Source organism: Mchenga conophoros, linkage group LG13 (genome assembly GCF_057382185.1).
Source record: "Mchenga conophoros isolate Kocher_MC1m ecotype Shallow Benthic linkage group LG13, M_conophoros_male_GT1.1, whole genome shotgun sequence".
Lineage (NCBI taxonomy): Eukaryota > Metazoa > Chordata > Actinopteri > Cichliformes > Cichlidae > Mchenga > Mchenga conophoros.
Window position 1 is genome coordinate 15,854,596 of NC_140538.1, and position 15,177 is coordinate 15,869,772.

The window sequence follows — 15,177 nt, forward strand, 5'->3', positions numbered from 1 at the left end:
CAGCCAGATCTGTGCAAAGCAGCAGAAGAAACAACAGCAGCAGCTCCAGCAGAGTGAGCCGTCATGCAGCAAACAAGACAAAATGAAGAGACGGGACAGCATTACTGACTGATGCATCCCGCTAAGGGGCCAACCTACAGTGCCTACTGTGACTGAGCAGCATGGCATTACTGGGGTGGCAGCGGTATTTCACTGGCAGACTGCGGGCCCGGTTCAGTCGACTTTCAGCCAGGGATCTGGTCGCCACGTCTCCTGGACCCGAGATACTGAAGCGCAATTGCGAGGGGTCGTCCCCGGGCCCCAGCCGCATGTGGAGCAGGCATCCTTTACGGTTATTAACGAGAGGGATGTTGACTGTGCCAGGGCTGACCAGGGGGTCCTGGCTGGGGTGCAGGGCATTGGGAAGGAATACATTTGAGGTGATGGAGGTGGAGATGCAGCCGGTGGTTTTAAGTGTTCTGTTTTGAAAAGGCGGTCTAACTTCATCCGTTACTGTCAAATAGTGGAGAACAAAGAGTGTGAAAACGCCTGCTTTAAATGCTCAGAAATGACTGAGAAAAGAAGTGTTATTGTATTTCAAATTAGATTTTGTTAAATAGATATTTCAGGGTAAATTCCATAAAACAATCATTATTTCACAGTATGTTAAAATGAATATCTGATCACTATTTAAGAAAAAATGCAATTTAAGTTTTGACTGAACCAGCTTAAAGCAAAAATATATTAATAATAATGTTAATAAATAAAGGCAGGAACCATGTAGAATTTCCTAAAAATAGTTGAAGCCTTCTTAATTTGCTTTTCATTTGTGTTAAATTCATTAGAAGCCTCTTAACTTTACTTCTCATTTGTGCTGCGCTCGGGTAGAACAAAGCAGAGGCATGGCTTGGCTAAAGCCAGTCAAAACCAATTAGATATTGTCACTTCAAGTGAGCGTGGCACACCACAATAATGTCAACACATAGAACTAAATATTTATAATATTATAAATTCAAAACATCTAATCATTAAACATGTATTGGATTCCTTTTGGATTATGTACACAAGTGTGATTTAATTCCGCATGAAAAATGTTGAAAAACAGAGCATTTGGAATTTTCACTATTACACTAAATCGCTTGAGTATGAGAATAAATACTCGCATATGTACCAAATATGTTCAGCAAGTCGTTTCACCAAACTCACAGAAACACACACTCACACACAGTCCATCTGTGGCTGCAGAGTCAACCTGCATGTTTGTATGTACTGAAAGGGTCATGGCACACTGTAGGAAGACAGCAGTGGGAGATGAGTAAAATATCTGGTTGCAAAGTTGACTTGGAGAGGCGGAGCCCTTTTCCTCCCTTTGGTTGAAGGGTGGTTGGTTGGTTGTTTGGAGGAGAGAGCATGCTTGGGTGGCCCTGGGCGATAAACAGACGTTTATCCCAGCCGTCAGCTGCCTCCTTGATTTACAGGGCGCCACCGATAGCTCCTGGATTCATCTGGCCCTTGTCAAACACGTGCAGCGTTACAGAGTGTTCACCCGCCCTGGCAGGTCCACTGTGCATCCTGAACAACCCAGACGGCAACTGTCCCTTCTTGAAATGATAATCACATGACGGTACTGTCCTGCATGCAAGCCTTATCAGATCGCCGTGACCCAATGTAAACTGGATGATGAGGCGGAGGAATAACAAGTAAAAATGTTTACTTTACTATGTGAGCTAAGCTGGCTTTGCCTTTACAGTGTTTGCTGCATGAGCGAGCTTTGTTCTTCAGCTGCATTGCAACTGCATGAAAGAGCTTTTTAAAGCCATGCATTGTGGTCTTTACAGTTAAAAAAGGGAAGAAAAAAAACCTTATGATTACTGCGCTTCCTTTTAGTTTGCTTAACAGGTGAGGCAGCCATTATTTAATAAAGGAAACCAAAAAAAAGCCTTTATTGTCAGTATGCCTAATAATAACAAATACATTTAAAATGTAGACACAAAGTGTTAGAGGTGACAAATAACATTTCAAAAGTGAAATGTATTCTTAACCAGTAAAATAAAGGAGGGGGGGGGGGAAAGTCATTTAACAATTATTTACCAAAGATTTACCTATATTGCAATCAGCTTTGAATCGAACGCCAGCCTCTTTATGGCTTCCACTGTTTCCTGGTGTTGTAGCGCCATCTGCTGCTACATGCAGCACAATACAAAAAGAATATTTCATGGATCTACATAGTGTTATCAAACACAAAATGATCTCAGTACTTTAGTTTGCTGTCAAAATATGTTAAAATGATTTTATCATATTTAAGTTAAATATAAATAAACTGGATATTTTAAAAGAAACACTGAAAGTTTTTCAAAAGTTGGTTTCCTTTTTTTTTTTTTTTTTTACAGTAAAAATACAAAAATACTTAAGCAAAGCATCGCTACTAAGAATGTTATATGACATGCTGAGGGAGCTATACTCTATACACAAAGCTATGGCAGAAGGACAGGGAAACACACTTACGTGATCTGACAAATCCGTTATACTTATATTTGGCTGGGGAGGATGCAAAGACAAGTGGCAGGTCACACACAAGGAGAGAGGGTGTAATGAAAGAGACACATTAGGAAAGACATCAACATAAGAGCCGTAGATGGAAATTAAATCAAATGTAAATCTGATGTTGTCTCACCAAAAGGTATGAGGGCACAAACCAAAAAATGAAAGTATAAATAATTAAAAATCACTGTAAAACCCTAATGGTGGCACTGATTACAGTATGATGTGATGGCACATAAAAGGCAGACAGATGAATGAAAGAACTGTCCATTCACAGAGTGAGCCATGCTTTTAGGAAAGTGTACTACACCTGTAATGAGATGTAATGACGGTCTAATGGCTGGTTTTAATACATTTGAAAAAAAAAAGGAAAGAACTACATTACATGTCACATCATTTCCGTGTAGATTTAGCAATTCCATTTTTTCCCCATTTTATAATAGAGTTTCGTGGGGGGTTTTTATATCTAAAAATGATGGGAAGTGTGAGGCGGAACAAATAAAGCCACAATGGGAAATAAAGAAAACGAATACATACTTCAGTGCATGTATAAATCCAAAACAGACAACAGCTGCTCAAAACAGCTGCGCTAACAGAGCACTAATGCATAGATACCTGATTTTCGCATGCAGTCCAGAAGTCTTATACAAATAGAGATTTTAAAAATTAGGGTTTTTTTTTTTCATAACTTGAGCTCAGTGCACGATCTTTGGGGTTGTACTTTTAAAGGGTTCACAAAGGTCTCCACTTTTGCCAGTGCAGTTAATTCTCTGGTAATTACAGTTTTTGACCTTGACCAAGAAGATATTAAAGACCGGTACCACTAGAACTACTAATGTAGTAAGCACTTGAACTCAGAGCTGCTGACACTCCCCACTCTCTCCCAGAGTATCTTCCAGCAGTAAAGGTCACAGTGAGGGCCCAGGGCTGGCCTATGACACAAATCCTCAAAAAGAGACCCACAGTGGCCCTGGCATCTGTCTCTAGCAATCTGCCCGCACCGCAAAGGCGGCAGACTAACTGGCTAGCATCTGGGGCATTGCGAGGCGGCGTAGGACAGGGTGGGTGGGGGAGGGTGGTCGAGGGGGTGGAGGTCTGCCTGGTGGACAGGAGCTGTCAGGGCAAGTTTGGTGATGAACCAGCAGGGCTGGGAAAATGCAAACATAATTTCTGTGTCAGGATGGATAAGGTCCCCAGCAATGAGATGCAGATTCACACACATGCATAGACACCGAGATACAAGTGCATGTTGTTGCGCACACAAGATGTGCACATGCGCACATATACACAGCCCAGAAGGTTGTGGACAAGCCGAAACCATCTCCCTAACCCCAGGCCCACATCCCTTGTCCAGAGCTTAGCAAACCAAGTTGAAACCTCTTAACTGACTAAAGATTTTCTAAAATAGTGAAAGTCAAGTCACAAAAAAGACTTGTTTCATTTACAGACAAAAAAACCTCTTGATGTAGCCAAAGAATTTAGAATAAAGTAATATGTTAACTGCCTATAATAAAAAAGAACAATGGAGAACTACATTTTTCTAACCACTTCATCTGCATACATATCATTACTCATTTAATGAGTTTGTGTTAAAAGTTGCCATAATAAATATTGTATTAGTCGTTAAAGCAGTTTACAGTTGTATACTTCTGCCATCCTAACTTGCTGATAGCTGTCTGTGCTACACACAGACATGTGGCCCTAATTTGGCACGTGTAGGAAAACAGCAGCTTAAACGAAGCAGTGCTATCCAAGAGATCAATAATCAAAGTGCAAGAAAAAAATTAGTTCAGAAGCGTATGAAGTCATCGTGGATAAAGATGTCTTATCCTCTCAGCCTGGTGGAAAAAAAAAAAAAAAAGAGGAAATAGGGAAAGGAAATCCAACAATCCCTGACTGACAAAGCCCAATGCGCTCCTTCACTAAACTCACTTTGTTCAGATGAAGTCAGGGTTAAAAAGAGAAAGAAATCTAAGACAGAGGAGGCTTTCCTGAAATCCTACAGGGGGTTGAGGGAGAAGTGAGATCAGTAACCATGTAATGGCCAGTAATTGGTACCGAGGGATATCAGCGCAGGCCCAACTACAAGAGGCCAAGCCAAACTCATCATGGCATGTTTGACACTAATCTAGGCTGAGTCGGAAGACGGTGGGAGAATGTTGAGAAGGAAATCAGATCTGTATGTCTGAACCCAAGGCTTTGATAGCTAGGCCTACTGCTGCCATGTCTAATTGACAAACAATTTAGTATTTCCCATCCACTCAAAAGGAAAACAGATTTAAGGCGATCTTCTAGGCGCCTCGGGCCTCTTACCTTTCCTTTATCAAGCCAGAAGCACTTTTTATAGTTTCCTTTTTGATTTTAATTTCTCCTTCTCTTTGCTGTTCCTTTATCTATTTTCTTGTACTCTTCCCAGCTACATAAAGCATTCTTTTTCTCTCATTTGATTTTTTCCTCCTTCCTATTTCACTGCCACGTTCCTACCGTATAAATGTGACAAACTATCAATGGCTGCAGGACAGATGAAGTGCAGGAAATACAAGTCTGAACAATACAATTAATGTGGGGGGGAAATGCATGTATGTTTTCTTAACCGTTGCATAAGTAAAATTTGATTTCAGTTCCATTATTATCTGTGCCCTGCTCATCATTTTTAAGACCTGGCAAGATGATAGAGGCTTAAACGGTATTTCATTTATGATTCATTTAAAATCCACATGAAAGCAAAGCCAAAATCTTAGTATAGTTTCTCATCAAGGTTAAAAGAAAATGCAGAAAAAAGCAAAACCTACGTCAACTGAAAAGTGTACAAACTTAAAAAAGGATTAACTCAGAGGTTTGAAAGAGTCTTCAAAGTAAATGTACAAAAGGCACAATTAACAAATGTTATCATTAAAATGCAGAATAAAATCTTTCATTTTTGTGTATTCAGACATCTTACCTGAAACAGTTAAAAAGAAACATAAAACACCACGCTCCAACAGTGACATTATCACACAACTGCATGACTGGTGCCGCATGCGGGAGCCACATGTCTAACATCTACAGTACTTACAGCACCACCACTGAGCCACGTCACCACTTATCAACCACACATACTATAAATCAAAGAAAATCTAACCAGATATAGAGAAAGAGAGAGATAGATACAGAAAAAAAAATAAGATCAATATAGAAAAAAAAATGTAAAACAACACAGAAACACATAGACCACGGGTACACAAACAATGGGGTCACAATAAACAAATTACACCTCACGCACGCACGCACACACGTACGGTATGGTACACGGTACGATACACAGAGCACACACCACAGACACGTAACAGCATGTGTTGGGCGGTGTAACTTACAGGCACGTAAAGTGGTTGCGCAATCATGAACAGAGACAGAGGAAAGTGGGTAGGCCCTCTGAAGGGTGTCCATGTTACTATGTACACTGCCTGACATGCAAGAGCAGTCTTGCTCTGAACGGCCGCAATCAAAACAACATGCCAGTTTCATTCGTTTGTAGACGGACATCTTGGCTACAGTCATGTTTTGGGATGAGAGGAGAGGAAAAGCAGCAGGTTAATGGCAAAAGGAGAAATATACATCTAGGGGAAGTCGGAAGGTAACTTCATCAGAAAGTGCAAGCCTTAGTCACCTGCTCCCACAGGCTTGAGCCCCAAGTTATATTAACAAACTCCAAGAGTTACATTTACCTTAACAAGTCAGCCGGCACATTTCATTTTGCCATTTTAAAAGTGTCTCTAAATTGGACACATTATCTATTATTATAATATTATCAATTAAAAATACAACAGTCATAATGCTGGTGATTCTCTTAGGAGTTCAAGCTGTGCGCTAAGGCTGTAACAAGTCAAAAAGGCAAAATTATAACAGTGGGAAAGAGAGGTGGGGAGAAAGGGAAGAGGGTAGGGAGGCATTCGGGGAAGAAAGGCATGAGCAATGTCTTCAGCAGCAAACCTCATACAATGTTTCATACATTTGTACATCCTCTATCCATTTGGCTAAAGGAGTGGATCACGTACCTGTATCCCATCATGCAGCTGTAGCGGTTCTGTCCAAGGCATCACACTAGTCTACTGGCTAGACTGGCTAAATCATGCTATATTCAAAACCTGCAATTTCACTGCTCCACTCCCCAAAGGGACTTCACTCTGATGTGCATGTGCTTAAACGGTATTATTACACGCTAAAGTGTTAGTTACACAGTTGTTGTTTTGATGTAATTTGAAGTCATGTTTGAAGATACAAATGGGAAGTATAATTCACAAGAAAATGAAGAAATAACCATTAGTTTGATCCTCTACTTAATATCCCCAAATTATCAATTGTTTGCAGTGTGCCTGATTTTAAACACTAGTTTGTACCTGGGAAATTCTGAATTTCCGTTTAAAGAATTTATCTAATGTTCTCCGTATACCATAAATTTATAACCATTCACGGGCCATTATAATACATGTAATTTTGTCTTTCAACCAACCAGCAAAACTGGTTCCCAACTAGCGTTTCCAACATACAATATAAAAGCATTTGAGCATTTACATACACGTTTTTGTTTTTTTCAAGCTCGCTGTTGTGTGCATCAATTCAGCACATACAGCCCAGTGAATCTTTCAAATGGTTCCAGTCCACTTATGTTTCTTTTCAATCATCGCCCAAGTAGAAAACAGGCAAGATGACGATCTGGTGTGCTAATTAAGTAAAAAAGGATGTAAAAGTAGTATTACGCCAGACAAAAGTTTTAGCTACAAAAGTCAGCCTACAGCCAAGTGTATGTGTGAGTGGTGTGTGAAGCCCTTGAACCCTGAGGGAAGCGGGAGTGAAAGTCCCCAGAGTAGCATCTCTAGATTGCTGTGACTCTGGACAGAAACAGTCCCTGGTCCCCATTCTCTCATTGCCAAGGTGTAAACAGACAGCAGACTAATACTGTCTGGCACCTTTCAGCATCTTTGACTCTGACTCACATTGGAAAATAAGACCTTGAATGAAGTAATATGTTTTCAGCTCCTGGCCAAGGAAAGAATGGGAAACACAGATCATATCCCATAAGATGAATGCATCAGGGACTGCTGTATCCTGTGACATGCATATGTGCCTTACTAGCATGTGGAAAGCATGCAGGAAATGTAGCTTAAGTCCTGGCAACAAGGAGAAGTACACAGATAACTGTTCACAGTAATGAAACAGTTTTGGGAACATGGCGGACAAGTGCAGTGAGGCCGTCAGGTCATGCTGAAGTTTCTTTGCTTCGGTGTTTTTGTTTGGGCGCTTGGAACATATTATGTGGGCTCACTGGCAACTTTATTAGGTACACATGTGAAATCTAACATAACCTAATACAACAGCTCTGCTGTAAACTCTGCTTTTACGAGGCTTCTTTATTTTTTAAGTAAACGTGAGTTGTCACGTTCTGGCCTGTAAACATGTTCAGTCTTTAACCCTCTTTGCATGTAATCAAGTGGACAAATGGAGTAAGATGAAGAATTGAAATAAAAGTAGACTCTATGGCAGAGCTGTTGTATTGGTCTGCATTTAGCGTCACAGGTGTACCTAATAACAGCAGCCCATGAGTGTGTATACCACAATGTAGACTTCTGACAAATGGAAGGGGAGCAATGGAAGACTGAAGACACATACACGCACACACGCACACACACAAAGACAATGTATTTTACTTCTGACTTCACAAATACCTAGATTCTGGTTTAGGATGACAAGGTGTCCATTTCAGGGCATTCCTAACTGAAGATTCAACATAACAGCGACCCTGATCAACTGTCTGTGTGGGCTTGATTGGCTACTACTGCCTACAAACCACTAATATTCTGTAAACAGAAGCTATCAGGGTGCTACGTTGAATATGAAGGATGTCCCACAGAAAGCAACATTCTGATATCCACCTAAAGCCTCCTTATTCAGCAACAGTGCAAGGAAAAAGATTACTGCTGGCTCAAGAGGTGAACCTTTGAGCAATAACTAACAGAGAGTGCAGTATCCTGTCAGAGTGGGGCACATAAAAGTGGACAAAACAAATACTTTTTTGCTTGAAAAAGCCAACTTTGTACACAAGTGCACACCCCTCCCCATACCCTGCTTTATATTGTAACATATAGATATAAAAGCAATGTGAAATAACATGTTAAGGATGATAAATCTGTAAAGCCGTACAAACTGATTTATTATCCTAAAACAAAAAGGCACCCATCTGATCCTTGCAATTTTGTTGAACAGGTCTCAGGGGATTAGAGTTTCCTCTACAGACATCACCATTTAACTATGGATATCTATTACCGCACAAGACTCTGGCACGGCACTACCATCTAGTGGGAACTGAAAATTATGACAATGCCGCGTATTAATCCTAGACTTGTCTCCCAGTAAAGCGAGTTAAACAAAATGGCCCAACGACAGTCTGTGTTTGAAAGGCACAAGGCTCGTGCAGTTCTGAAAAGAACCAGTGATCTCTGAAACATCAGCCCAGGCTGGGCCAGGGCCCGGAGTTTATAAAGGGGCTGAGATCACAGCAAAGGGGGGTAAAAGGGGAGACCAGATTGTTTTGATTGTGTTTTGGCAACGTAGCTTAACAGGATTTGAAGAACATCCCAGAAGGACGTTTTCTGCTCTCTGCCACACAAAACTACCTTTGACAGAAAGCAGATCATTTTAAATAGCAGTAGATCTTTCCCCCGTGTGTTAGTTCCTCTAAATCTGTTTTTAATGTACGACATCTCAGATTTTTATTCTTCTGTTCTTTCTCTGAGCAAATACACTATAAAGAGGTTAATCACATGTAATGACACAAGACTCGCAGCAGATTGGCTTTTAAATGCCAAATACGTGTTTGGTTTGATGATCAAAGAGTGAGCAAAAACTGCACACCTCATCGGCCGCATCCAATCGTGTAGCGCTTTATTTAATTGTCATCTCCAACAAATCAGATCATCAGCCGGCTGAGCCTCTGAGGAGCAGAGGCCTGATGCTGGTGCGAGTTCAATATCTGCTGTTTTGGATTCAGTTTGTTCTGAGCACGGTGTAGAAATGGGAGGCGAGGAGAGGGATGCAGAAGCTACACCGGTAACATGCAACATAGATACAATATACTATTTGCTGAAAAGGAAGAGAAATAAAAAAAAAAAAAAAAAAAAACACTTGCACTGCACTCTGGGTAATTAGACACCCATTTTCATTTTACTCACAATAAATCACTACCAGTGAGTAGTTAAAATAAAGTGGTGTTTTCCAATGGCAGCAGGGAAGGAAATACATCAAAAGTGTGTCACTGGTCATAAAAAAACATGGGAAAAAACAACAGAAGAGAACAAAACATGACAGAACAGAACATACAGTTGGACAGAATCCCATTACAGTAATGGAACTGTCATCTTTTTAATGCAACTCTCTTGTCAGCAACAAATGTAATAAGATAAAACATAACGCCATCAGCTGAGTCTCAGACATGAAGATAGTAGGAAAGCAAACAGAGGTAAATAGTTGTGGTAAATAAAACTAGAGTGTGAAAAACCTGTTGATTCTATTGAGTTGACAGAGCAGAAAGCGTCTGAATAATTGAAATGGCACAGACAAAAGAAGGAACTGGAGGGTACCTATTTTAAAACCAGGCTATGTCTGTAACGGACTGCTCACCGTAACAGCCTGTGACCTTTTATGGAAACATAGAATATTAACCTGAATTATTTATCCATCAGCTAACACATTCTGACAAGTGTCGCCTGCACATAGGTCAGGATGTATTTGCGTGCATTTCCTGCCTTAATGGTAATGTTGTATCTGCATAAAACATTCACTGATTTGATGTGGGTGTTTGCATAGCTAAATTAGAAAATTAACAGCTAGCAACCCTATCCATAACATTTGTGACCTATAAAACAATTGAGAAGAATGAAACAGCCTTAAAATATTTCACTGAGAGCATTCATATGTAAGTAAGAGGATATGTTTCCTAATTCCTCCACCAAGCTGAGGCTGAGGCACAGCATGTGATCAGTACTCAGAAACTACCAGGCTGAATTTCATTAAACTAGGTGAAGCAGGTAAAGCACTGGCAGAACCTGAACCCATCCTTTATAATTGCAACATAGGGCACTTGGTGGATCTGCTCTACTTTCTAATGTTTCAAATGCAATACAGAAACAAGCCTGGTTTAGACTCTTACGCTTTCTACTTACATGTTAGCACTTTGCATTTCATTCACTGCAATACAGTCTCAGTTTGTGCAAATAAAGTGGTGATTCAGTGGTTAAAGCAAGATGAATAGACATTTAAAGATGGCAACAGCTACATTTTGACAAAGAAACAAAAGTGCTTTGACTTATGATCATACTATAATGGAGGTTATGGAAGCTCAAATGGGACCAATAACAAACACTTTCCCTAAGAGTATAATGGCAATATAATGTTTAAAACACAGATTCAGAGTACAAGAAGAACAACAACACAATGAAAGGCATAATAACCATGTGCACACCTATGAATAAAGAGAAAGACGAGACCCATAGGTTGGTCTTTGGAGTGAGAAGGAAGGGAAGGAAGGGTGCCAGTGGGGCAAAATAAAGGCACAGCTACTCACGTCGCTTGCAGCCGCACTTCTTGATCCGTTTGGGGTCTGTGATGTCATCATGACAAGCTTTGCAGTAGAAAAATGCTCTAAAAGTGACACAGTAAACATGTTTAGCGCTCCTATTCATTTGTCAACTGACACGGTTAGTGACCCCGCCGTTTGGCAGGATGGCCCAATTACCTTTTTACTTCTTTGGCATCACTAGCGATAAAAAATCCCAGTGTTCCCTCCTGCAGCTTGACATGGTTGCCCGGGTTGATGAGAATGCTGGGTAATCAAAGACATACAGACAAATAATGCTCATTAACATCTGGACATACACAAAATTCATGCACACAACATGCTAATCAAGAGGAATGGTACACACACTTGTTGAAGCCCTAAAATTGAATCTGGACTTTGCCGGGCTTCCTTTTTTGCATCATTTTAAACACATTATCCTTCCCTTTGTTACGTGTGTCTTGTAAGTTACCACAAACACACTTGCTCCTTCTGATTTGAGGCAATTTACTGATGCGATACTCACACGGATGGACAAAAATGTACAACAGTAATGATCGCACATTGAATTTTAATTCTTTTCTCTACGAAGTGGCATTGGATTGCCCCGGGGGTGGAAGAGAAGGACAGAGAGATACAAGTAGAGGGACGAGGGCAGAAAGAATTAAAATTATGGCCATGGAGTGGTTTTAGTCTCAGCACTCAAATGCAGTCATCTAGTCAGAACAGATGTTATGATGTCCACTGAGACACGGCTGTCGTACAGAGAATGTCCAGTAGGTGTATCTCAGTTAGTACTTGACAGTAGAATGCAAGGGAATGAACAGCTCTTTCTGTTTATTATACTGAGCTAATTCTTACAATTGAGTCTGCTCTAGACTCTGCTAGGGGAAAATAAGACTGGTCCAAATGTGTTGCTCCATTACAAATACTTGTAATGCATGTCTAGTTAAGTACAAACTGCTTTAATCATTTTCATTATATTTTGATTTAAAAGAAATGTGTTACTGTAATAAATAATAATTACTCGCTTCTTTTGTGATAAAGTGGGATTTGGTTTAATAGTCAAGGGTACTTTAAGTGATTGGCTGTATCATTCCCCATTAATTAGACTAAGACAAAAAGTAGACGCCACACACAAATATGCACACACGCACACGCACACACACCCCGGTCATTAATGGTTACCTGTGGGCAACAATCATCAATGAAGTGAGTGTGAAGTAAGATATCAAAACACTGTACCCACAAACCTTTAAGGGTCACTCTTTCAAAATACAAGCCCAGATGAAAGATGATCTTGATTCTTTTTTTTGTCTCATTCGCTGCTCTGTTTACATTTTAAGCTTTTGTAAATTTGCAACATTGATAAACGAGAAAAGCTCGACTGATTGTGTGTTACCAACTTGATTCACACTTACGCGTGTAATAACTATTCACGGCATTTTAGTCATTCATTTTGAAAGAGTATGTGAGGTCTAGATTCGGGGGAGAAGGGAACAAGTATATTATCGCACAACATCTTTCCTCTGAGCTCTGGAAAAAGGTTACATTAGGGAGGAAATTAAAAAAAAACTATTAAGGGAGCAATTGAATCCATATACATATTGGGATGTGATCAAATTGCACCAGTCATGCAGATCAGAATTTTCTTTCCATACTGCAAGAAGTAAAATAGCACCTAACATACGCTCAGATTGAATGGCCCCCAGAGAAGTTAACAGGCATTATACCTGGCATGCTTTTTTAGTCAAAAATAAAACAAAGAAACCAATCAAATCAAGACAGTTCCACAAACATTGCTGCCCAAATCTGAGATTTTACAGGTGTAACTATCCAAGACATTTTTCTTGAGTCGTGTGCAAACTGGTGAATAAAAGCCAAGAAGACGCATCAAAACCTCATATTGTGAGCAACAAGGCAAGCATCAAACACTTTATGTGATAGTGTCGTAGCATGCAGTTACCAAACAGTATGAGGAGGACAATAATAAAACAGAAAGGCATAGCCACTGCAGTACAGGTATAGGGACAGGTACGTAGATGCAGACGGTTGCAGTAACTTCTGTGCAGTTGGATTGTTTCTCAAACACCAAACTGACAGGAAGTGACCTCACTTAAGAACATCTACTCGAGAGACGCACGAGCATGACTGTACACGGTGGCTGAGACGCACAAAACTCCGCACTCGCACACGCACACACACTCAAAACACAAACTCTCCCTTCCGAGGTGATTGCACATACGCAGACGCGCATACATGCACAGATGGATACACATTTGGGAATGAGGACATGAGAGGGTGATGGGATGCAAGAGTGAAATGTGGGCCACATAAATAAAACTTCAGTTTGGATAAACCCAATGCTATCCAAAATCAACAGCTCCATGCCTTTTCTAGTGTCTTAAAAAAATCATGAAAAAACAAAGATTGGTGAGGTGCTGCTGGTATAATAAAACCATGAAAAACAACAACAAAAAACATACTGCTATATCAATCACCGCCTACAGCAGTGGCGTGTAATCAGTCATTTTATTTAAAGATTATATCCAAAGTTGTAGGATATCAGTGCCTATCAACACCATATCTGATGTCTGAGATATGCATACAGAAACTCCTCACTGTACTGTTCTGGTGAAGACTTTTAAACACCGATGAGTGGAAAACGTGGCTCGTCAAAGCTAAGAAACAGTAGGGTAACGACTGAGCGACACTGAAAAAGAACTGAAAGTGTGAGAGAAAGAAACTAAAGGAGCAAAGGAGTTTGCTTGAGGACAAAAATGAAAAGATCAAATAAGAGGTAGATATGGAGAGGGTGAGTGTTTGGCCTTGGTACAGCGACAACAGCAAAGACAAAAAGAAAAAAGAAAAGAAAACAGCACTTCTACAAACATGTCCAATTTATCTATCCTCTCTCTGCCTGCAAAGAAGTTAGTGCATTAAGCACAAGGGACACCATAAAAAGGAGTTAGAAAAAGAGGCCTGTGAGATAGTGTTTGGAAAAATATCCTTGGGGAAACTCCCAAAGTCAGAAGCTTTAAAGTGGTGACGATTGGGTGGAACTTTGGAAGTAAGATAAGGTAGAGGGCATACCGCTTTCGGCTTCTGCAAACAACAAGAAAAAATCTCAAATCAAACAGTTATCATGAATATAAAAGAAGAGGAGAATATAGCTAATGCTTCTCTGCCCATTTACAAGCTATGCTTTCATTATATGGCAGCGTGTGATGCAACTTTGTCTTTGTCTGAGGGCCTTGCAACTCAGAGTCATAAAAATGAAGAAAAAACAGTGTTTGAAGTTATTCATCTTTTACAAAAAGTACATAGAGGGCAGAGAATATGTTTAATAAAAGGTTTGAAAGTATAAATAAAATATTCTAGGGTGTCACTACAAAATGTACAAAAAGAAAAAACGTAAAAGAAAAAGCTCAACTACCTTGAAAGTGATTGGACCATGGACACAATTTAGCCCACTGGGTTATATAAAGTGTATTCAATTAGTATCAACTAGAATTTACATCATCTTTAATTAATATTAAATTAACCATGCAACCTCGTTAGTACACAAACATTTGACACAGGTGAATGGGGAAGGGTGAGTGGGATTTGGCAAATTGAGACTACTGAAAAAATGCATTTTGTGTCGTTATTGGTGATAAAACCAGCACTCATGTAGAGTTAGTGATAATCATAAAGACAGAGCAGGAGCACAGTAAAAAGTGCAGGAGACACATTATGTGAAATTTAAACGTGAAGCAAATTTGTTATTTAGGTGTGAAGTTTGTCTCTGAAAAAGGACCGTGAACATGAAGTTAATCCAGTGCAGTACCTAGTACTTCTCTGAAACCAATCACAGTTTAACCACATTTCAAGTTTTTTTTGTCCTGCATACCTGCAAGGTTTACCTAAAAGCTTGTGACCCGAATCCTTGGCCAATATCAATCCCATTTATTTGCTTTTTAAAGAGGGTAATAGCTCAGAAAAAAATAAATACTGAATTATTTATTATAGGGAGTACCTCATGGTGACACAATAATGCTCAAGTGTTCACCAAATTGATCTGAAAAATG

The 15,177-nt window shown here is 39.9% G+C and overlaps 1 protein-coding gene across 13 annotated transcripts in view; it reads right to left on the reverse strand.

Moving 5' to 3' along the window:
* Positions 1–15,177, reverse strand: part of kcnma1a (potassium large conductance calcium-activated channel, subfamily M, alpha member 1a) — a 151,503-nt gene that overhangs the window by 28,376 nt on the left and 107,950 nt on the right. For 5 of the 13 annotated variants that reach the window (XM_085296696.1, XM_085296695.1, XM_085296692.1 and 2 more), the window contains exons 17-18: positions 11,288–11,374; positions 11,117–11,193 (exon numbers count right to left, since the gene is read on the reverse strand). In XM_085296696.1, the coding sequence (XP_085152822.1) occupies positions 11,117–11,193; positions 11,288–11,374 (164 nt within the window). Of the gene's footprint in view, positions 1–138; positions 493–2,081; positions 2,163–2,484; positions 2,518–5,873; positions 6,048–9,725; positions 9,735–11,116; positions 11,194–11,287; positions 11,375–15,177 lie in introns of all 13 variants that reach the window. The other 8 variants (XM_085296691.1, XM_085296693.1, XM_085296690.1 and 5 more) reach the window with 4 other exon arrangements.